Raw genomic sequence first — 24791 nt, forward strand, 5'->3', positions numbered from 1 at the left:
CACACATTCCTCAATACAGTAATCCCATTTCTATTGCTCTCACTTTTGACTTTTCACTCTCATACCATACCTGTATATCAAAACAATGAATAAAAACCACATTTCAGAAGGCATACAAGGGCATTCACACAGCAAACACCAGTAGGAGCAGCTGGAACAAATAGGACACCTTCCAAATCCCTCCAGCTAAATGCTCGTATATTGTACTGTATGCCATTTCCATAAGTGCCACAAATATCTTACAGTCCTTCCAACATGTTTTCTCTATCTACTGCTTAGGAATCACAAGTTGCTGGCAATGTATAAGCCTCCTCCTCTTTCTTTTTTTATTAAAGTTATTTTACATGACCTTCCTACAAAAGAAGTCAGCAAAGCAATTCCTACTTACAAATGGCCACAACCTGCCAAAAACATGGAAAAGCTTAAAAAAAACACTATATGAAAGTATATGAATAAAAAGACAGTAAACAGAGACACAACACAGGTCACTTGCAGTAGGAAAAAAAGAAAATCCCAATTAAGGACTATATGAGAGGCACACAATTCATTAGTTCAATCCAATACCCATCCTGACCATGCAACTTTTGTTCACCATTCACTACCACTAAGAAACAAAAACAAACAAGCTCTGTACACTATACACAATGTCTCAAGAACATCCCTCTTCTATAAAACAAAACACTTCACCAGCGGTGGGCAAGTTAATGAAAAACGTTAGCTTCATTAACTGTTTATCCGTTAATCCGTCAAGTAGCTCTGTTAAAGTTAATCCACTAATTCCGCAGTTAAATTAATGGAAATTTACTATTAATCCATTAATCCACTAGTTTTTAAAAACGTTAACCTGGCTGATCACTAATTTGATATACCTCATACCAATTAATCTGGCTAGGCATGTATGGCAACACTGTTCCTGCTGAGATTCTGATTGGCTGGAGGTATTTGTTCGATTTCGTTGTTGTGTAAACCAATGGTCTCTCTATTATCAAATGTGATACTGAGTTCGTCGACAATTCAATCGTCAAAAGCAATAATAAATCCGTCATACACTTAACAACAATGAAATTTTCGTAGGAAGATAGAGATATGAGTTAACAAAGTATTATAACAGTCCAAGTCAAGGTCAGCATTCGAACAATTCTTTTAAATCTCCGACGCTCAGTATTATAATAGAAAATTAAGGAAACCTGCTTAATCTACGCGTTGGTATAACACACATTTAAAACTTTAAGATCAGCCTGCACCCTTAAATCGTGCCACAACTCTGAATAATCAAAAATTCCAATGAAGAGACGAGTTCTGCGGGGAGGGAGGTTTGAAAATATCGCGAAAATCAGAGTAGGCTAAAATAAAACTATTTCATTATATCTTCTCAATTATCACAGTACGGACTGATCTTAAGTTTTAAATGTGTGTTATACCAACGCTTAGATTAAGCAGGTTTCCTTAATTTTCTATTATAATACGGAGTGTTGGAGATTTAAAAGAATTGTTCGAATGCTGACCTTGACTTGGACTGTTATAATACTTTGTTGACTCATATCTCTATCTTCCTACGAAAATTTCATTGTTGTTAAGTGTATAATGGATTTCTTATTGCTTTTGACGATTGAATTGTCAATAAACTCAGTATCACATTTGATAATAGAGAGACCATCGGTTTACGCAAGAACGAAATCGAAGACACCTCTACTCAATCAGAATCTCGGCAGGAACAGTGTTGCCATACATGCCTGGCCAGATTAATTGGTATGAGGTATAGTCTGCTAGTCTGTTACTTGCCAATTTTTGTTTTTTACATATGAAACTCGGTTTTCCTTTGTGAAAGACACTCTTAAAGCTAAAAAAGTTTTATTAATACCCCAAAATATTTAAAAAATACAGTTCGAATTAAAAAATAATAGAAATGCAAATGACACAATCACTCAATTAGGTATTACTCCTCCTCCTCTACTTCGAGTCTTTCACGACAGGCAAGTGCTCGTTCTCCTTCATAAACATCTGTCCTGGCTGACTTCAATCTCACTTACAGACAACTGAGACAAGGGGACAGACTTGATTGAGACGCCATCACTATGAGTCTATGATCACTCCACAGTCCAAAGTTCTGTTGGCTTAGAGTCACTATGTCACTATCGATTTTGAGGATTTAAATGATTTAAAACACTTCTAGTGGGGTTGGTAGTGCCCCTCCCTGTAAAACAATTAACTCTAAGCCATTGGCCACCCCGTCTGGGATACATGGCGTCTGGCAATGAATGAATGAATGAAAACACTTCTGACCTGAAGTGACCTGTAACAGAAAATAAATAATGGATTAAGGGAAATCAACAGAAATTTTAACAGAAGTTAACGATAATTCGTTAACTTAAAAAAAATTAGAGGATTAACACGTTAACAAAAAAATTAGCTCCGTTATTAACAGATTAAAGATTAACGTGTTAATGCCCACCACTGCATTTCACAAACACATACATAAACATACTGCATAGCTACTTTGGTCATCCAAAACCCCCAGTCAAAAAGCACCCTTCATAAACCTTCACCATAAGCATACCCCTCAGAAACTACAGAGTCATGAGAGACACAAGTAATCCTAATCACATCACAATACAACCATCACCCTTCACTACATCAGTACCAACACAAAATACAATTCACAAACAATCCATTCTGTCCACAAAGCAATACAGCCCTCCGCACCTCAACATACTCACCTCAAGTACCATACTACTTATCACATCACATACAATCCTTCACAGTGATAGGTGGCGATGACCATCACCCACTCACTTGATATAGTGCTGCCAACTTCTACCTTCACCTTATCATTCTATTTCTGTGTCTGTCCTCCTTCCTTACTACTTTTCCCTTTCCCTCCTGGCACTTTCTATTCTTCTTTCCGTTTCAGATGGGTCTAAAGTTAGTGAGAAGTCTAAAGGTTTTCTGTAACCTAGGAAACAATTTCGAATGTTGGGTAATAACCATATAACCAGACCATGGGGCCTACTATGGTGCATGTTAACTGGGTACAAAGATAAATGCAGCATCCACCCAGGAACCAAACCTTCACACTTTTCTCTGAGCCTCAGTATGGCAAGACACTGTCAACTGCAATGGAAAATCAGTTTATTATATGGGTTGGTCCTGCAGGGGCAGAGGTTTGCCTGTGTTTGATGGATCTGCATGGCCAGACAGACTGAGGCTGATCAACAACAACAACAGAGAATCCTTCCACAGAATCTCAACAACAGATCTCAGAGAGCACCCACTTATAGTGGTCAGTTTCCTTCAGTCAACTGGATTCAGATCCAGTTGAACCTAGAGTAGCAACTACTAGTAACTGCAGTACACTTCAATGATTCAGAGGAAAAAATACTGCAAAACATTTAACCACACAGTAAGCAGAACATTATCAGTACATGCACTATGCAGCTTCCAAGGCTCACCAATACACTGGAATTCGGAGTCTGTGAGTGAGGTCAAGCTCTTGCCCTGAAGAAATGTTGGGAACTGGCAGGTAGCAGCAACTTGTGTGGTATGTTGCTTCTCCTTCACCATCTGTGCCAGCCATATCATCTGACAGTCACAAATCAGTGCATTGGAGTCCAAGCGCCTGCAAGGAGATAATTACTTTATTCACTTTTGAGCCAAACAAATAACAAACTGGCTTCTAAGTAATGTATTGTGCACATTAGGGGAGGATGGTACTACATTTTTTTGGAGAAAAGGTGGCAAGATCCCAGCCAAAGACTGAAAATGTGCTGATTAAAAGGTCTGATTAATGTGGAAGGGGATACAACTGATACAGTAGTTACAGGAAACTTTAAAATTCATTTACCCATCAATCCATCCATCATCCAATCCTATGCTGCCCCCTGAGAAGCATAGAAGCCCGGGGCTAGGCAAGTTGGTCGTGACATTTAAGGTGAAGGTGACCAACTCACTCATCCCTGAGTGGCATTACATGAGCAATAAACCCCAACCACCCCTTGGATATAAACCTACACAGGCTCAATCCAATTGGAGCACCTTATTTACCCACTAAACCACCAGGCACCATAATTTGGTTATATGGTGTAGTAAATGACTTCCTGGTGTACAGGAAAGCATTTGGCTTGTTATTCAGTGTAGAGTCACTCATAGGGAAAAAAAAAAAGAAAAAAAAAAAAAAAAAGAAAAAAAGAGCATTCAAGAGCACAACACCCATACCTAGCACCTGATTTTTTAAAAATGCACGGAAGAAGGAACCAAAAGGCTAATAGCCTGCAAGACTGTTCTGGCTAAGAAGAAAAACAATCAATCAATCAATCAATCAATCTATCTATCTATAGCTAAATGCCCTAATTCTGTATGGGGTGCCCGTTTGTCTTCGAGTTAGCTGTTTTACGGGGAGGGGCACTAACCCTCTGCCAACTCACTTGTTAACAAGTGGGGAACACATATGGGTTGGTTGTATGGTTACCACCCAGTGCTGTAAGTGGTTTCCTGGTTTACAGGAAACCATTAGGCTTGTCAATTAATGTTAAATCACCAGAAAAGGAATGATGGGTAATAAAAAGTGACAGGAGAGATGGGAGAAACAGCAAGAGAGGAGGCTGGACACAGAAAAAGAATGATAAAGGTGATGACAGAAGTAGGCAGCACTACATCAACTGCATGGATGATGGTCAACACCAAGATCTGATCATTTTGAGAAGATTGGACAAACTGTTTAAAAGACTGGATGTAATAAGCTAAGGAAATACAGACATAGGAAGACAATTCCACAGTTGACCTGTTGCATACATGGAGAACTCGGAGAATATTAGCTAACTCTTGCATTAAGGTTGCACAGAAAGAGGGAGAGAGTTTGCTGCTCAATGGTACTATGAGCCGTCCATCATGGAGAGGGGATGCAAGCAGAGAGTTTAAAAGAGCAGTGACCAATGAAGTTGTGATACAAAACAGATACAGATGTGATAGTGTAGTTAAGAGACAGGGGCTGAAGGGGGTCAGTAAGAGGAAGAGAGTTATTTATTTTTTTTTTTTATTGCCAAATGCCTTAATCCCATAAGGGGTGCCCCCCCCCACACACAAAATGCCTCCATGTCGTCCTCTCCCCTACCATTTCACTGTCCTCCCCCCAGGTCACACACACGTCTCTCACATACCTCTCAAATATACCCCTCCATCTCATCCTCCGCCTCCCCATCCCTCGTCCCCTCTCCACCTCACTCACATACACTCTCCTCACTAGTCTCTCACTTTCCATCCTCTCCACATGGCCAAACCACCTCAATATATTTCTCCTAATGCTTTCTATCACATCCACATCCACACCACAATGCTCCTTCACTTCCTTCCTTGTCAGTCTGTCTCTTCATTAACTCCACATGCTCCTCTCAAATAACTCATTTCCACTACTCTCACTCTTGACTTGTGTCCTTCCAACAAGGTCCAAGCTTCGCTTCCATATGTTAGAGTTGGTACCACAATACTATCAATATGTGACTTTTTTACTTCCATGCTCACTTCCCTAATTCTTATCACTGCTTTCAAAGACCCAGCAACCTCTCTTCCTTGTTGTATCCTTTCAAGCACTTCATTCTCTTAATTTCCATCCTTACTCATCACACTACCCAAGTACTTCAATCATTCACATTTTCCATTTCCTCATCATCCAACCTCACTGTACATTCACTGACTTCATTTCTCTCTAAGACCATAACTTTACTCTTCCCTACATTCACCTTTAGATTCTGTTTCTTACACACTCTCCCAAACTCATTCACCAAGCCTTGCAGTTCTCCTTCGTCATCATATAACAACACAGAATGACCTGCAAACAATTATACAGGAAGTTTCCAAATACTGCCCTCTCTCATTAGGGCAGCTCCAACATCCACTGCCCTACCTTGTATGATTTCTGTTTCTTACACACACTCCCCAACTCATTCACCAAGCAGTTTTCCTTCATCTTCACTTAACAACACAGGATCATCTGCAGACAATAAACAAGGAAGTTTCTCATTAGGACAGCTCCAACATCCACTGCCCTACCTTGTATGATTCCGTTTCTTACACACACTCCTCAACTCATTCACCATGGACTTTTCCTTCATCTTCACTTAACAACACAGAATCATCTGTAAACAATAATACAGGAAGTTTCCAAATACTGCCCTCTCTCATTAGGGCAGCTCCAACATCCACTGCCCTACCTTGTATGATTCAGTTTCTTACACACACTCCCCAACTCATTCACCAAGCAGTTTTCCTTCATTTTCACTTAACAACACAGTATCATCTGCAGACAATAATGCAGGAAGTTTCCAAACGCTGCCCTCTTTCATTAGGGCCATTCCAACATCCACTGCCCCACCTCGTATCTCTTTTATAACCCCATCCATATACAGGTTGAACAACCATGGAAACAGGACACATCCCTGTTTCAATCCAATATTCAGGTAAAGAAATCCACTCACTTCACCATCCACATGCATTGCAGCCTTAGCACCCTTACACATACTTTTTACAGCATTCAGCAACTTCTCATTTACTCCATACAGTACATTTTTAATATTATGCACATTACTTGTCTATCCACTCTGTCATATGATTTCTCCAAACCCATGAAGGCCACACACAACTCCTTTCCCTTCTCTAGAAATCTCTCCACTAAAGAGCTAAGGATGAATATCTGATATACACAACCTCGATGAATATCTGATATACACAATCTCTTCCCTTCCTAACACATCCCTGTTCTTCTCTAACTCCTATGTTATTTCCCTAACTTTGTCAATAAGTATCCTATCATATATTTTTCCAGTTACACTAAGAATCATATGCCCCTGTGATTAGCACACACTTCTTTTTTCCCTCTTCCTTTGTACAGGAGAATAATTATACCTGACTTCCAATACTTCGGGACTCTATTCTCCCAGACCAATCTGCACATCTTCCATATCCATTCTATTTCTATCTCTCCCCCATGCTTCAACATTTCACTACACAATCCATTAATTCCCGGGACCTTCCCCATTTTGACTCTCTTCACTGATTCCAATCCATCCTACTGATCTCTCCCTCCCTTCTTACCTCCCTCTTCCTGCCAGCCATTCCCCAGCCACTTATACTCATATTACTTTCATTCTTTATGTTTATCAGTTCCTTAACCCCTACACGCCAGGGGTTTTCCGATGTCACACGCTCCTCCCTACAGGGGATACCGTGATTTTGGAAAATATACCCTTACTTCAAACTCTAATATCTGCCAAACTATAACAGTTAGAGAAAAAATTAAAAATACACAAGACTCACCAACTCTTCCTCTTTCATATGAAAGTACAGTATCCCCATGTCTCCAGGTGGTCCCGTTGATGAGTAAGGATAAGTTAAAGTTCAAAGGGTGGCAGGAAGATGCTTGCGGCTATATATGTCAACCAGCATTGCTGCACGTCCAAAATCGTGACGGTTGTATATGTCAACCAGCGCTTAGGGGTTAAAGTGTTCTCTCCATCTGGTCACTTTTTCCCCCATCTCCATTATCAATCTACAATTCTTATCTTTTACTCCTAACTACTAACTTCTTTATCACCCAGTCTAACTCTCTTTAACTCCTTCCACAACATTTTCTTACATTCCCTCCACTTTACACTGAAATTCCTTCCAAATTCCTCATCCACCCTCTTCTTACTCCCTCCCACTAACCTTTTCATCTCTCTCTTCCTCTCTACAGATAACTATCTCTTTTGTTTCTCAACTTCCTCCATATTTCTGCTTCCCATCCATTGACTATATGTTTTCTCCTTTTGCATCACAGCCTGTCTCACCTCTTCATTCCACCATGCTGTTCCTTGCACCCTCTTTCATCTTCTCTTCATCCCACACACCACCTCACATGTAAGCAGAGTTCTTCTGCGAATATCTTGAACACCTTCCACCTCCCCCAACTGCTCCAATCATATTTACCCAGTTGCTGCTCCATTTCTTTCTTATACTGTCTTTTTTTTTTTTTTTTCCAGCCTCTTGCAACCTTTCTACCTCCCTTGTATGGACAACTTCCTCTTGTCCTTCCCTCTTTCTATTCATCCACTGCACTTGTACCTTGACTTTCACCACCACCAAGTGGTGGTCAGAAAGTCCAATCCCCCAACCTCTGTATGCTCTTGCATCCATGAAATACCTCCTCATTCTGTCGTCCAGACACACATAATCAGTCACTGCCTTCTGTCCATTCAGTTCATCTCCCACCCATTTCATCACTTGCCACGTATACCTGTGGATCATTTTGTGCCTAAAGAGGGTATTGGCTATCACCATCCCCCCTCCGTGAACAAATATCCACTTGAGCACTGCCATTTTCATCCACTTCTGCAGGAACATCCCACTCACCAAGTACTCCATCCACCTTCACATTCTCTACTTCTCCATTCATATCTCCAACTGAAAACATTCTCTCATTACTCTCAAACTTTCCAAGCACACTTCCACATTTACCCAGCTGAACTCTTTTTTCACTCGGCTTGCATGATCTTATGTTGGCGCATACACACACACACACACACACACACACACACACACACACACAATCACCCACGTTTGTATTCCTACTTTCAATGTCACCCACACAATCCTTGAACCAACTGATCCATACCCTCTTATATTCTCCTTCCATCTCTTGTACACATCATTACATGCATCTTCTTATCCCCTCTCATTCTCACCCACTCCCATGCATATACCCCATCCATACTCCCATGAAAAGCCTTTGACTCCCCCCTGTAGAGAAGAGCTGTATGTAGGGAGGCCCCCCCACACATGAGAACTGTACTCTCCACATGGGTAAATAAAATGCCTATACACTGTAAAGTCAACAGCTGTGCAAGGATAAAGAAGGCATGGAGATAGCTTAGCAAAGCTAACACCTAATCTCTTGGAAGCAGACTTTGGAAGTGAAGTACAATAATATGATCTTTCCATGATAAATCCTGAGAGAATGAAACCTAAAGTATACTCAGAGATGATGCAGGATTGAGTTAAATGTTGTGAGTAAACTGTATGGGAAGGAAGATATGAGTATGTGATGGACAGATGGGGTAAGGGTGGAGGCGACTCTGAGGAGCAATGTGTGTTGTGTGTGTGTGTGTGTGTGTGTGTGTGTGTGTGTGTGTGTGTGTGTGTGTGTGTGTGTGTGTGTGTGTGTGTGTGTGTGTGTGTGTGTGTGTTCTTACCTTACCTAATTGTTCTTACCTAATTGTATCTTTACAGGAATGAGTCAAGCTTGTACTGTCCCGCGTCTTAAACCATATTTATCGTACATATCCTTAAATTTGTGAATTGTTTTGGCACACACTATTTCATTCGGTAGTGCATTCCATTGATCAATTGCTCTGTTTGGGAAACTGAATTTCCTTACGTCTTTATCACCTCTCTTCTTGTGCAGTTTTTTGCAGTGTCCTCTTGCTGATGCTTCTCCATATGTTAAGTAATCATTTATGTCTATTTTCTCCTTCCCTGATATGCACTTATATAGCATTATCATATCACCTCTTTTCCTTCTCTCCTGTAGTGTTGGTAGATTCAGTTTATTTAGTCTTTCTTCGTAGCTTAGGTCCCTTAAGCTTGGTATCCATCTTGTAGTGGCCCTTTGAACTTTTTCAATCTTGTCTATGTGCTTTTTGAGATGAGGACTCCAGACTACTGATACATATTCCAGGGTTGGTCTAATGAATGATGTTATTATCCTTCTTAGCATGTCTTCATTTATGTATGTGAATGCTATTCTCATATTTGCAAGCAGTGTATACATGTTCCGTACCTTCTCGCTGATGTGGTCAGCCGGAAATAGTCTGTTATTGATAATCACACCTAGGTCTTTCTCTCTTTCTGATGTGTATAGGGTTTTATTTCCTAACTTATAATCCCAATCAGGTCTTTTTCCACTTTTACCAAACTTGATTACATGACACTTGTCCACATTGAATTCCATTTGCCATGTACTACTCCATTCATGAAGTTTATTTAATTCTTCTTGTAGCTCTTTACAAGAGTCTGTGTTAATAATTCTCCTTTGTATTTTTGCATCATCTGCAAACATATTCAGATAGCTCTCATTTCCAGTGTTACTGTTTATATCATTTATATACACTAAAAACATGATTGGTGCCAGCACTGAACCCTGTGGTACTCCACTAGTCACTTCTTTCCATGATGAGTAGTTCCCTCTTAGTACTGTTCTCATTTCTCTTTTTATGAGAAAGTCTTGCCTCCAACAAAACAGTTTGCCTCGAATTCCTCCTTGATGGTACAGTTTCCATAAAAGTCTTTGGTGTGGTACCGTAAAACGCCATAACTTCGGACGGCGTCCAAACTTCGGACATTTCGCAAAAAAATGTAATAATTCAAGTTTATTGGAAGAGAGTGTTATATTTGCAAAAAATAATGATGTGGGTAGGTAGGGTAATCCTCTAAGACTATTATGTATTAATCCTATTAAACTAGCTTGAATATGTGTGGGTGAAAAAAATTCGTGAATCCATTGGAAAAAATAACTGAATTTTCTTACCCTGCAAAACTTTGTTCACACAGAACAAACAGTTTCAATTGTAAAAAAGTGAACAGTACGATTATATGTAGAAAAGTGCTGTAAGTACTGGGAAGTAAACTGTTTCAAAATATATGCATGGATAATCTTGCTATGCCTGCTTTAATGAATGCTTCTTTATTTTGCAGAAAAAATTCCTAACTTCGGACAGACAAATTATTTGAGCCAAATAAAGTCCAAACTTCGGACAGACAATAATATTAATGGTAAAGTGATGCTAATTATATAAACAGAAAAACATGGCTAAAACAGCGAAATCTCCTATAAAGAGGAAAAGAGCCTACACAAGTAAAGTGTCCAAAAGTGCCCTGGAAAAGGCTAAAGATGACATAAATAACAAGAACATGAGTGTGCGCAAAGCAGCTGAAAAATATAGATTAAAAAAGAGCACATTACATGATTACCTGATACAAAAACATTGCAAACAAGTGGGACGTAATACTTCATTGAGCCATGATGAAGAGTTACTGGTGTGTCAGAGAATCCTCACATTGGCAGAATGGGGATTCCCACTCGACAATTTGGACTTGAGGATGTTAGTGAAAGCATATTTAGACAAACGAGGGGTTGTTGTGTCACGATTCAGTAACAATGTACCTGGTGTTAAATGGGCCCATTCCTTCTTCAAGCGCCACAAACAAACCCTTAGTAGACGATTGTTCCAGAATATAAAGACTGACAGAGCCAGCCACAAGAGGATACAGCAAAGATAGCAGCACAGCCTTCCACTTCCACATCTGCACCCAACCATGAAGCACAAGCATCTCCGCTGACAGTCACCTCTACCCAGATTATAGGGGATAAAGTTGTTCCCTCAGATTGGGTAGTTGTGAGGGTTCCCTTTGATACCAAAGACAGATATAGGCATTATATTGCTATCATTGTTAAGGTAAAACCTGAAAAAATCACTAGAAGGTGTGCCTCCAGAGAACATAATAAATTTTGATGAGACCGATCTTACTGATGATCCAGGTAAAAAGAAAGTCATAGTGAGGCGGGGCACTAAATATCCAGAGAGAATCATGAACTCAACAAAATCCTCAATATCTATTATGTTCTCTGGAACTGCATCTGGTGTGTTACTCCCTCAATATGTGGTGTATAAAGCTATCCATCTTTATGATACCTGGACTGAAGGGGGCCCTCCTGGAACACTATGCAATAGGTCCCCCAGTGGATGGTTCGACTCGTGTTCATTCGATGACTGGTTCCACAAAATTATCCTCCCCTATGCTAAATGCAGGACAGGTAGAGTTGTCATTATAGGAGACAACTTGGCAAGCCATGTATCACCCAGTGTTATTGAGTCATGTGAGAAACATAATATCTCCTTTCTTCTCATACCACCTAACTCCACGCACTTGACACAACCTCTCGATGTTGCTGTGTTCCGGCCTCTAAAAGTGCACTGGCGTAAGATCCTCGAGAACTTCAAGAAAACTACTGTTGGTAGGCTGAGTGCTTCATTACCTAAAGACTGCTTCCCAGCACTACTGACCGAACTGGTGGATAAAGTTAAAGGGACCATTGCTGACAACCTACGTAGTGGGTTTAGGAAGTGCGGCATTTATCCTCTTGATCCACAGAAATCCATCTTAAGACTTCCAGAAGATTCAATCCAAGATACAGCTGATACTGGTACACCAGGACCATCTACCAGTACTGCCTTAGACAGCTCAGTGTTGGAATTGTTGAAGGACATGAGGCATGGAACCAGTCAGTCAAGCTCAAGTCCAGCTATAGCGAAACCAAGGAGAAAGAAAAGGTTGAATGTGTCACCGGGCATGAGTATTACTACAAGGGCGCTACAAAATGAAACAGAGAGCCAGCATGAAGAGTGTGAAGTTGATGATCCACAACCCCAGCCACTGCAGCCACAAGAGGATACAGCAGAGATAGCAGCACAGCCTTCCACTTCCACATCTGCACCCAACCATGAAGCACAAGCATCTCCCCTGACAGTCACCTCTACCCAGATTATTGGGGATAAAGTTGTTCCCTCAGATTGGGTAGTTGTGAGGGTTCCCTTTGATACCAAAGACAGATATAGGCATTATATTGCTATCATTGTTAAGGTAAAACCAGAAATACATGTCAGGTTTCTCAAACACGTTCAGGGTACACCTCACACATTTGTATACCCAATGGTTGATGACAGCAGTGACATAGACAAAGAGGATATACTGAAGGTGTTACCAGAACCAACACTTGACCGAAAGCAAAGGATGATTTTTGATGTAGATGTGAACCTTTGGCCTAAGTAATGATAATAATTTTGATATAGATCTGTAAGATACCATAGTCAGTACTACCAGTACCAAAGTTATTGCCAGTAAGGTGCCTTAACCAGTAATGAGGTTTATTTTAAAGAAAAAAGTGATACTATATATTTAGTTACAGTATTTTATACTGGTAGTTAAGGAATAGTTTTTTGTACTGATGTACTACAGTTAATATGTTCCATGGTGCCTTCATAACATGTGCCAGTGTGTGTGTGTGTGTGTGTGTGTGTGTCTTTAGAACCTGTAAGAAATGTTCAACATCATATTATATTATTTCGGTATGCATTTGTTGAGTCAATGAGGTAGATACTTGATAATTAAGTGAAGTTTTGTTTAGGAAAATGAGGACAGTTCCTCTTACAGTTTTGGGTATATGCAGTGCATTTTTATTTTATTTTTTCATTTCAAAAAGTTCGTGAATAGTTCTTAGTTCTATTTACGGCCAGAATACCTCACTACAATGTGATATGATGCAATTTAATGTGATATGAAATTACGAGCTCCAAAAAGAAGATATTTTGGGATACTTCTCTCTATATATGTATAACTCTGGTCACGAGTGCCCAATATTTTTTTTTACATTTTTTAAAAACTTCTCAAGTGTCCGAAGTTTCGCCAGTGTGTCCAGAGATAGATCCCATTAACCATTCTCATGTTTAAAGGGAAAATACATGGATGTCCGAAGTTTGGAAGAGCTGTGCGAAGTTAGGAAATTTGTTCCTAACTTCGGACACTTGAAAATGAAAAAAAAAAAACACAAGTTTAGCTTGGCTAATTTTTTTAAATATATGGATTTAGTAGGTACTCTCCCTGGCTACCACATGACACCAACAGGAATAAAATTGCACCATTCTACAAGGAGTTATTCATTAAAACACATAAAAATGTCCGAAGTTATGGCGTTTTATGGTACTGTGTCAAAAGCTTTCTTGAAATCTAAATAGATACTGTCCACCCATCCTTCCCTTTCCTGTATTGTGTTTGTTACTCTGTCATAGTAGCTCAACAGATTAGTAACACATGATTTTCCTTTTCTGAAACCAAACTGTCTTTCTGTTATCATACTGTGTTCTTCTAGATGATTTACCCAAGCTTTTCTTATAAGCTTTTCTAATACCTTGCTTACAACACTGGTCAGTGATACTGGTCGGTAGTTGAGTGGATTTTGTCTATTTCCTTTCTTGAATAAGGGGACAATATTTGCTTTTTTCCAAATATCAGGTAGTTTACCTTGACTCAAGGATTTCTTGAAAATTAAAAATAATGGTTTACTTAACTCCTTTGCACATTCTCGTAGTACCCAACATGAAATTTCATCAGGACCACTTGCTTTTCCTCTGTCTAATCTACTTAACTCCTCCTGTATTACTTTTTCTGCTATTTGTATATCTGGTAGTATGTGTGGACATGCATGTTCCACATAGTCCCTCTCAAAATTTTTTTCTTCTGTAAAAACTAATGGGAAATTCTTATTTAGTGCTTCACAAATATCTTTCTCTTGTGTATAAGTGATTCCCTTGTCTGTAATTGATTGTATTATATCTTTTACTTTGGTTTTGCTTCTGATATAGCTGTAAAACAGCTTTGGTTGATCACTACTTTTATTTATTATATCCTCCTCAAACTGATTTTGGGCTTCCCTCCTTATTCATGTATAATCGTTTCTTGCCTGTTTGTAATTATTATATGCCCTTTCACTATTATGTCTTCTGTATCTATTCCACAACATATCTCTTCTTTCTTTTGATTTTTTACATTCTGTATTGAAACATTTCTGTATTTTCTTATCTGCTTCTTTGTGCTGTGGGATGTACTTCTGGACTCCAATTTCATAAAATTCACAGAATTTTTTATATACAGCATTTAAATCTTGTCCTCTAAGCTCATTTTCCCAATCAACTTCTAAGAAATACTTCTTTAGGTCTTGATAATTTCGTTTTTTATAGTTTAGGCTCTGTTTGTAACTGTCATTGCTGTTTACTATGTCATTTGCTATCCTGAAGTTATAATTTAGTACTGCATGATCGCTTTTGTGTGTGTGTGTGTGTGTGTGTGTGAGAGAGAGAGAGAGAGAGAGAGAGAGAGAGAGAGAGAGAGAGAGAGAATGCGGTTCTACCTATTTCATAAACAACCATACAGTGAAGTGGAACTTGTAGTAGTAGGAGTAGTAGTAGTTGTGGTGGTGGTGGTGGTGGTGGCGGCAGCCCCAGGTTCATCTAAATCGTGAACCCAGCAGACTGTAAACCGAAGTTGCCCTTCTGCAGTCCATCACCCCCCATTCGGGTATGAGAAGTGAGATGAAGGACGTCTGTATCGGTGTCACCACATGCAGGCGTCCCTCTGCGTCATGATGAAGGTATATATTACATATTTAATCACTGTTTAATCCTTTGAATCCGTGACGTAATCTTAAGTTTACTGTGTGTGTGTGTGTGTGTGTGTGTGTGTGTGTTAGAGAGAAAATTTACTGAGAGAAATCCAGGCAGCCAAACATTTCTAACACGATCTTGAGTAACCCTTCCTTTACTGCCGGTACGCCTACGAATTTTTATTTGACAGACGAGTTCAGCCCAGTGAAATCCACTGCCATCGTGGGGTTAACTGATGGAAGTGTACTGTACCTAATTTGACAATAGGTAAAGCAGGTTTGTAGTGGGGAGGTTCACTCATTGCGTCACTAGAATTATGGTAAAATCAACTACAAAAGTCCATTCGCCTCTCCTGCAAATCTTTCATCGCTGGATTCAGATAGGCTTGAATGTGACGTAAGTGAACTGAGGTACATATACATCTGTGGGTTATAATATTATACATCCTTGTCCACTGCATCTCATTCAAGCATCTTACTCCTTCGATGAGAGAGTCAGGATAGGTGAATGGATTTTTGTATTTGATTGTACAGTACATTCCAAATTAGAATTACACTAGGCCACGACTCACACATTTCCACACCTGCCCATCCTCCGTCACTCTAACTCCACCACCTGTAACTATAGTTCGCTCCCAGTCTGAATTATAGCTACAGGTTATGAGTTTAGAGTGATGAAGCATGGTCAGGGTGTAAGATGTGGCCGTGTTATTCTAATTTGGAGAAAGCAATTTCTTTTCCCTCGATGATTTAACGTTAAATCAAACATTTGAAAACTTTGTATATTTCTGGTATAATTCTTCAAATACCAGCAGAGGTCTATTATATTCAAACCAGAAGGATGCAATAGGTGAAATGCTAATGACTTCTGGCCTCATTCGCCTTCCTTCTTCCCTCCCTTGGATAAATATAGCAAAGTCATTTTGTGATATGTAGAGGCAAAGTGAGGTGGTATTGGCACGTGGCATGAATGGAGGATGAAAATGAGCTGAAAAATCTAGGAGTGTGAACACAGAGGGTAGAGCACCGAGAGATAGGTCTAAGAAGAATGAGGAAGTGGTCTCACTACAGAACCTCTGTCAGGGTAAGATTCTCTCATATATTTACGATCGTTTACGTCTCGTAACTGATTGTTTTTGCAGGAATGGCAGTACGAATGTAGGATCTTCTCATGTATCTTGTTCTTTCGGCAAAATCATAACAATAGTTACAGGATGATATACCTATCTATCTACCTATCTATCTATCTACACACACACACACACACACATACATATATATATATATATATATATATATATATATATATATATATATATATATATATATATATATATATATATATATATATATATATTAACTGGAAGGACAGAGTGCAGAAATTTTCTGTCTGGTCTTCCTGCACAAACAAATCTAAGTTAAGTTACATCGGTGAATCAATTGTACACGTCCATTAGCTGCCATCAAACGAGGCTGATACAATGCAAAATGTACAAAGAATTTTAAAAAGGAATGAGAATGGAACTTGGCTATATATGAGAAACTCACAGTCGCCTGAGAGACTGAAGGTTGGAGAAGGCGCCTCTTGGAATCCTCTGGAGGCGGTTGTTGTGCAGGAATCTGGGAGAGAGAGAGAGAGAGGGTCAACACTTCCTCACCATCACATTATCACGCCTTCCTTCACGACATTACCGATCCTGCTGTTCCTCAGATATGTAACACTGTATTACAGAAGTTATATCGTGCAGCGATGAGAAGCTTGTTCTTTCAAAATGCTCCCTTAACTGATTTAATTTAGCAAAAACTTTTAGATTCTGAAAGAATGCATATTTTTATGATTTACTCTTTAATAATTTCTAATCTTAAATATTAACCTGCAGAGCATAACAGGGTAGTATTTGTACTAACTTAAATATAGGCTTTTTCTAAAGCATACAGCACACTATATACACGACGAAAGAAAGGAAAGGTAACTACTAAAGCTCTACCTACACATGCAGAATGAATTCGTAAAGGCGAAAAATAAATAAGCAAATAGTTTGTTTCAACGAAGTGAAATTCTGTTCTCACTAACGTAACCAGAGCCAAGAAGGCGCCTCCGTTGAATTTTAAAATTGTAAAAGAAATTATTAACTGAGTAATATAGCACGGGCAATGTAGATTCACATTTTGCAAGGATGGGCAAGACATTCCAACTACGGTTAAAAAGAGAAAAACCTTATCTTTCCTTCCGACTTCCTAAATCGTCCTTTGAGCCAATAACGAGTATATACTTAAAATCGGATCTTGTGAGAAATACCGTAGAGCACCAGACGGTACCTGACTGCATTGTTTTCCCCATTTAATCACTCTAGTCTGATACCATGATCAACATTTAAGTTGCAGTTAACAACAGGTCAACTGAAAAATACCTACAAAGATGCAAACGGAGGCAATCAGCATTTAAAAAAAAAAAAAAAAAAAAAAAAAAAAAAAGAGAGAGAGGGTTCAGCTCGCTGCGGCAAAAGCTAACAGCATTCTCTATGTAGCCGAACAGTATAATGGACGAAAAAGATAATTATGTTCGTTCTCTGTATAAACAGCACGGCAGCCGCATGTTTATAGGGATTGGACATCGGCGGCGACGCACTCTCTCGGTATGTTAGCTGATGTTTAGTTAACTTCTCCCTTTATATCAGTAAACTACTGCACTACGATGACCATTTCCACTATTCTAGTTACACTTGCACGATTTTTTTTTTCTTCACAGTGCAAAACCTTACAAAGTCAGCTAGCTTTTACCTGATGCACCCGGGTCATTCCAACAACTTGAATACAAAGTCGAGGTGACAGAAAATTCGATGAAGCTTAATTATGAGGCAAAATGAGCCTCCTTCGTTACTGTTTAAGTCCTCCAGTGTGACTCTACTTGACCGTCAATTTAGCTGAAAGGGTTATAAAGTTTGTTCTGAAAAAAAAGAAAAAAAAAAAACGCGCTTTGTTTTCAAAAGGTTAGAGTCACCTTTAACCTTGCCACCGTCATCTCGTAGAGAAGGGGTTAATGTCCCAAGCTCGCTCATGTAGTCCCACCACCATGCACGGCCAAAAACAAGATGAGAAACAAGCCCACCTTTGTACAGGAAACCGTCAGTAACGATAGTATCAGATGCTACGGAGATTCCCATTGACATAGGAGACTTCGTGGCGCTTCATTAGCGATTTTATTTGCGATGTAATTTGCATACTACGCACCAATATTCTCTTATACATTTTTCATACCTCTTCAATATCAATACAGTTTGTGTCAATAGTACCTAAGAGAATATAAAAGCACATTGTGCAAAGTAATTCGCTAAAGAACAGGCGCTACGAACTCTCTCAAGTCAACAAGAATAAGGCTAGCTATTTACATGATTGCTATTTGTGCGAAATAGAGATCTAATATAGGGAAAAAAATTATTACTCGAACCATTCCAAACTTAGGGCAAAAAAGGAGAAATGGAAAAAATATGGCGTGCTTTATTGAAAATCTCAACCATATTTACTCGGCTACTTCACTTTACTTACAGCCTTAGCAACCTATTCAAGTTGGAGAATACATCAGGAGCTAATCTTTCTATCTTGTTGAAATGTAGATATCTGTAAAAGAACAGGCGGGACACACATTAGGACACACACATCCCGCCAAACACGCATACACAAAACGAGTCTTATTCTGGTGGGGCTTGGAGGTTCTCTGGCACTTCTCCCTTAGTGATTATTTCTCTTCGTTACACCTTCTCGCTGCTCAGTGCTGTGACGTCTTTTTATGTTCCATTCTTGCGATCGCCTGACTTTTTATTCAGACTGGGAAAGACATCCATGAAGGGCTTAGAGGTATAATTATATACTCTAATATTCCCTTCCCATAAGCTGAATTAAACATATGATAGTAGCGAGAATGAGATACTAAAGGTGTCATCGTGGTGAAAGAAGTACAGGTACTGCATTTTCTTGTGTGTTGTTTACGTCCGCAGGAAATGCAGATTACATAGATTATCATACAAAAGTATATGTACGTGCCATATGCATAAATAAGCTAGTAAGGACGAGGAGCTAGGGAACCCTCTTGGCCCACAAGAATAAACCCCAAGCATCCCCATTCCTTCCTACACCGTTGGCATGGAAGCTGAAATATCAGGCCTCAAAATAAGCAGAAATAAAGTTGAACGATAGTAATAAGAATAACAGTATGAATAATAATAATACTCAGGGAAGATAATATGAAGACAATTTCACAGCTTCCAGACCAAATGGTGAAGACGGGTCTACCTTCACCCCCATTAAAACTAGTGTGCTCTCTATATACTTACAACCGCTCTAGGACGGACAAATTGGAGAAGGTCTCGGCCTCGAATGATCCAAGGTCGTTGAAATGAAGATACCTGCAATGATGAGGGAGCATGCACGGTGAGGGAGTGTGAGGGAGAAAGTAGAGTTGTGAGAAGAGCGAGTGAAACGAAAGTCAATATTTTGGAAGCTCGGAACTCGCCATGATATACCATGATAAGAAAAAATGAGGTAAAGTAATCGGCAAAAGAACAGAGGCTTCTAGTCTTATCTGTCTTCTACATATGATCTTACAACTGAAAGAAACTGAAAAAGAAGATATAAGAGAGAAAAGGGGAATAATCCTGGTAGCATCGAGTGTAATGTAAGTCACAGTTCTGGAATGTGGAATTTTGCAAGAATAGTGAAACTTAGATTTTCATTCTCACATCTGCATATCGTCGTGCTACTGAAATAAAACAGAGAGAACAAGAAGAGATGGACTACTGATACTGTGTACAATCGGCACTGGCAGGGACAGTATGGAGATATACTAATCATTAGTCTATCTTCATACTGTCCCTGGCAGTCCGTTAGTCACTAATGAGAAAGGCGACGGAAGGAAGACAGTGAAATGCAAGGAGACTGGAAGCTTGGATTTTATGATACACTAAGATCAACAAGATAGTAAAGCAATGAGGATTTTAGCCCTAGTCCTACATTTGCTCTTACATCTTACTACTGAGAGAAAAAGACAGAACAAGAGACACGGACTAGGGGAAAAAACTGGATTAAAAGATAGGTGAAAATGTCACTTATTCAGAGTTTATTTCACCGACTGAAGTAACATAAACTCTCATACCAGTTGTATGAATTAAGAACATTCTTTCACAGTGCCCTCAATTTTCACCCTTCCAAGGGTCTGGGCATACAGTGAGATGTTACTACGTTATGAGCAAATAATTTATTCCGTAATCAAAGCTGATAGTTATCAGAATACTAAACATTCTTAACAGAAATGGTTAGGCAAAGCATTATACTTCCAAATTTGTTAGATATGTCATCTGAAATTCATCAGTTTCTACTAGATTATGACCATGTGAGTAAATCGTACCGGTTTAAAACAATGTGAGTAAACCGTACGTAAATTGCCCGTAGATTTTATGGGATCAGACAGTTACACACCACACCGTGACTTGACTGTAAGGCTGTTTCTTAATAAGGAGTTCCTTTCCGTAATGATCCGTGATCCAAAAATTATGCAATTTCATGACCTATAAATTCCAGGACTATTTAGTGACCTGTGATTAATGTGGCTAAACTAAGTTACTAAACAACCTGGAAAATGAAGGGGCACGGGGTATGTACTGTATGTTAATAAGCTGATTAGGAAAGCATAAGTCCAGTTTTCTACTGTCAAAAAGTATCCACAAAAAAGATGGTGGTATAAACATTCTGTAAAGGAAGCAATATATTAATATAAAGGCTACGTATGGAAAGACATGAAACATTTGCAAGTACGGCAATGATATGAATTTACAATTTTGTGAATAGGGATGTCTTTACAATACAGTTACACTGCACTAAAAACATTAATTTCACAGCAATTTACGTTCACATGACTGGAGACATTAATTTTAAAAAACTGATGAGCAATTACTTCCCTTAAAACAATAATACCATTTCTTAACGTAAGTAGTAAAACCTGGGATAATGACTGGGCGGCAACAGCAGGAATACTCACAGTTGCTCCAGCTTGTTGAGGCCGTTAAACACGCCCTTCTCTATCACACGTATTCGGTTCTTGTACAGGTATCTGGGGGGAGACAGGCAGGTGCAAATATAACGGTGATTGAAGTGAGTGCAGATTTAATAAGACGCTAAAGTAAAGGTGACTGAGCATTCTCTTAGCAAAATTAATTTTTGTAATTTTTTCTTATTTATACCTGAATACTATCCACCCTTCTGGAACAACTGAATTTTGGGTTAGGTTGCAGCTGCTGTTGCTGCTGCTGTGACGACGACGATAATGATGATGATGATGATGATGATGGAAAACACTAACAATAAACAAAGCTTTTAAAAAACGACCATTCTTGTGGGCAGTTGATATTTTCAACCTCTTCAATCCGATGACGTATTCGTAATTTCATTCTTGTTATCTCCAAACGCTTTTATTCGGCTTAAGAAAAACTTTTAGAACCAAGGGGCTCAATATAGCTTCCTCTGGCCACTTCACTACAAAGGTTTCTCCAAAGATGAATTGCATCGTCTGAAGGCAAGAAGACGAAACCAACAGAATACGTCACATGATTCAGGGAGTTAATATCACCAATTATAACGTGAAGGAACGCAAGACGGGTGCCTTCATGTGGCGGGAACGAATGAAACTGAAGATAATAAGCTTAGAGGTGTTTCTGACCATTTTCTTACAATGACGTTTATGTCGAATTACGAAGATATATTATTAACTCTTGCTCACCATATTATTTCTGTATACTGTACGTTGTCAAAGCAAACTATGACGATGGTAAAAAGTCAGTAATAATATACAATTGAATGTTAATCTCTTCAATACGATGCCCTTTATTTATTTACTTATACTTTTCTTTATTCATTTCTTAGTTCCGGGGCTACGTTTCGAACAGGAAGAGGTTATAAATAGCTTTCACCAACTCCATTCATTGTTGAAGGTCCTTCTTAACTTAAACAATGCCGTCTGATGGTGGGAAGTCTCATAAGCCTACAGTCCTTAAATCAAACGTCTAGCAATAAAAAGACAGAGGAAAAACTACCCAGACTTCACAATACGGCATACCACAGAAACATACCCTAGCTCATTTTACATCACAGAAATATACTCCCATCTTACTTCCTACCCCGTGGCTCACTTCACCAAATCCTAGAGCAACTCCAGGGAACAGAGCCACGCCACACGGCCCTTCACTGAGCCATACATTACACCGCAAACAAGTATTCTCCATTACCGTTGCTATTCATAAAAGATCTTACACCAATTCTCCACAGCTGAAGATTATTGTTAGGATTTTTTTTTGGGGGGGGCTGCATTTTCTCCTTAAATATACACTCTGGTTTGATTGTAAAATGTATGCCTAATAGCTATAGTGTGGAATACTTTATGAAAAACCAGTCTTCTACAAGACTTAAGCTCTAGCACAGAGAGAGAGAGAGAGAGAGAGAGAGAGAGAGCATGAACTAATTAACACCGTGCCGTTATCCTGCATTAGCAGGTAAAGGGCTTTTCGAGTCTGATGCTAAAAAAGAAAAAAAGAAAAAAAAAAGAAAAAAAGAAAATGGAATAAATGATGAACTATAACTCATGCGTTAAGTGACAAGGTTATCCATCACTGTCATGCAAAGGAACTCTCTTGGGAAATTAAACTTCTTCAGTCCCATGCCGTCCTTTTTATTACATTACTGTTTCCTCCTGCGGATTTATTTCAGCTTAGGAACGACTTTGAAAGAGGGGGTGGATACAGCTCTCACTCAGTCCTTCACTACAAAGGATTTCCCCTAAGAATTAGATTTTTGCAGGAAACAGACAAAATGTTTCTGCTTATCACTTTAGTAGGCAGAGTCCTCCATTGACGGAGGTGTTGGGTCTTCTTCAAAGTTACTTATAGGAGAATTCTGTAATCTGAAGCTATTAGAATGGCGACTATAATGGAATGGACCTTTTCCTCAAAATCCTACTTGTTGCAGATTCACGTATGAATGAGTTATGACCCGCGACCCTCCACCCATAGAAAAGGGATTAAACTCTATTAACCCTTTCAGTGCGATGACATCTTATTCAACCCTGATAACACAAGGCGATGTTATGTTGCACAAAGGAGACCATTAGAAGTGAAGGAACTATGGGCAATGACACATTTTACCTCTGGTTGTTCCAAGAGACAAACCGGTGCCAGTTTACTCTCACCATCAGTGAAGCCTGTGTTTACAACCTTCTACTCCACCTGTTAGCATACTCTCTTTACTCTCATTTGGCCTAAAATTACCATACCTCCATGTCAAATGCCAAGCTGTGAATCGAGATCAACACTAAAATATGATGCTAGCCACAAAGTGGTGCTATGGAAAGGATACAGAGTCACTGCACTTTTTCTGCTCCTGTACTACGTGAAATAAGCTACAAAAGGACGGCATCTGGGACAAGCTAATGTGAAAGAACTAGTGTGTACAAATTGCCAGGCTGACAGTGTAACCCTTTCAGCACGATTACTGATATTTTAACTGTCACCAAAATATTTTCATTTTCAGGACGAATCTCTAGCAGAGAAAAGGCTGATGAAAGCTGTTTACCCCCACCCCTCATGAAAGAGAAAAGAAAATCGAAAAAAAAAAAAAATCATGAGTAAAATACAACAGCCACGGACATAACAGCATTAAAAATGAAGAAAATATCCTCTGCTTCGTCCTATGGTAATCTACTGTACACAAATTACGAGGCTGACGGAGCTTTAGATGAGGGGCGTTTTTATGGTGGCGCCACTCACCCCTCCACCAGTTTTACACCCTGGCTGACACCCTGACTAACATCAAAGAGTGTGTTGAGATAAGTGGCCACACACTCTGCCTCTCACCATGTTGCTCAGTAATTGTATGGGAGACCTCGCTTCCTCTACCATTCTCGCCCTCGCTTCCTCTACCATTAAAATTTCATGGGTTTCGGTTATATATAGGACTCTTTGCTTGTACTTTTAACTACATTCACACAGCCGCCAATACTTCATACAAAAACTAGAGCGATTATCAACGTGAATAAGACTATATAAAATTACTACTACTACTACTATCATTATTAATATTATTACTATTATTATCATTATTATTATTATTATCATATCTCACCACTATGGAGACTTGCATGTCGTTAAAATCCTTTATGAATACTCCCTCCGTTAACACCAAAGAATGTGTCAAGATAAGAGGGCACACTCTCTACCTCTTCCTGTGTTGCCCAATAATTCTATGGATTTCGTGTGGTGATCTTGCATCCTGGGGCAGTATTTTATATAGAAGCCTAACCAATTTACACGAAAAACAAGTCTTCATAAATTAACCATTATCACAGACCTGTTCTGTTACTTTAATATTCACTCTAATTAGTCAGTATGAGTGAAGACAAGCATATTCACACCATCTTGTTCACAACCTAAAAGAGTTTACAAAAATGACCCCTGGTATCAAGAAGTTATGTATAAGCTGCATCCGCAGACGCTGCTATGTAAGAAGGTAA

At 39.2% G+C, this 24791-nt stretch overlaps 1 protein-coding gene across 1 annotated transcript in view; it reads right to left on the bottom strand.

Annotated features, from left to right (window-relative positions):
• The window catches only part of Pxn (Peroxidasin), a 493078-nt gene that overhangs the window by 131995 nt on the left and 336292 nt on the right, over positions 1-24791 (bottom strand). The window contains exons 4-7 of the mRNA XM_080277593.1: positions 21273-21344; positions 19573-19644; positions 16790-16861; positions 3450-3616 (exon numbers count right to left, since the gene is read on the bottom strand). Coding sequence (XP_080133719.1) covers positions 3450-3616; positions 16790-16861; positions 19573-19644; positions 21273-21344 — 383 coding nt within the window. The remainder of the gene's footprint in view (positions 1-3449; positions 3617-16789; positions 16862-19572; positions 19645-21272; positions 21345-24791) is intronic.

Source organism: Coenobita brevimanus, chromosome 70, assembly GCF_032717465.1.
Source record: "Coenobita brevimanus isolate Jiangsu-jjx chromosome 70, ASM3271746v2, whole genome shotgun sequence".
NCBI lineage: Eukaryota > Metazoa > Arthropoda > Malacostraca > Decapoda > Coenobitidae > Coenobita > Coenobita brevimanus.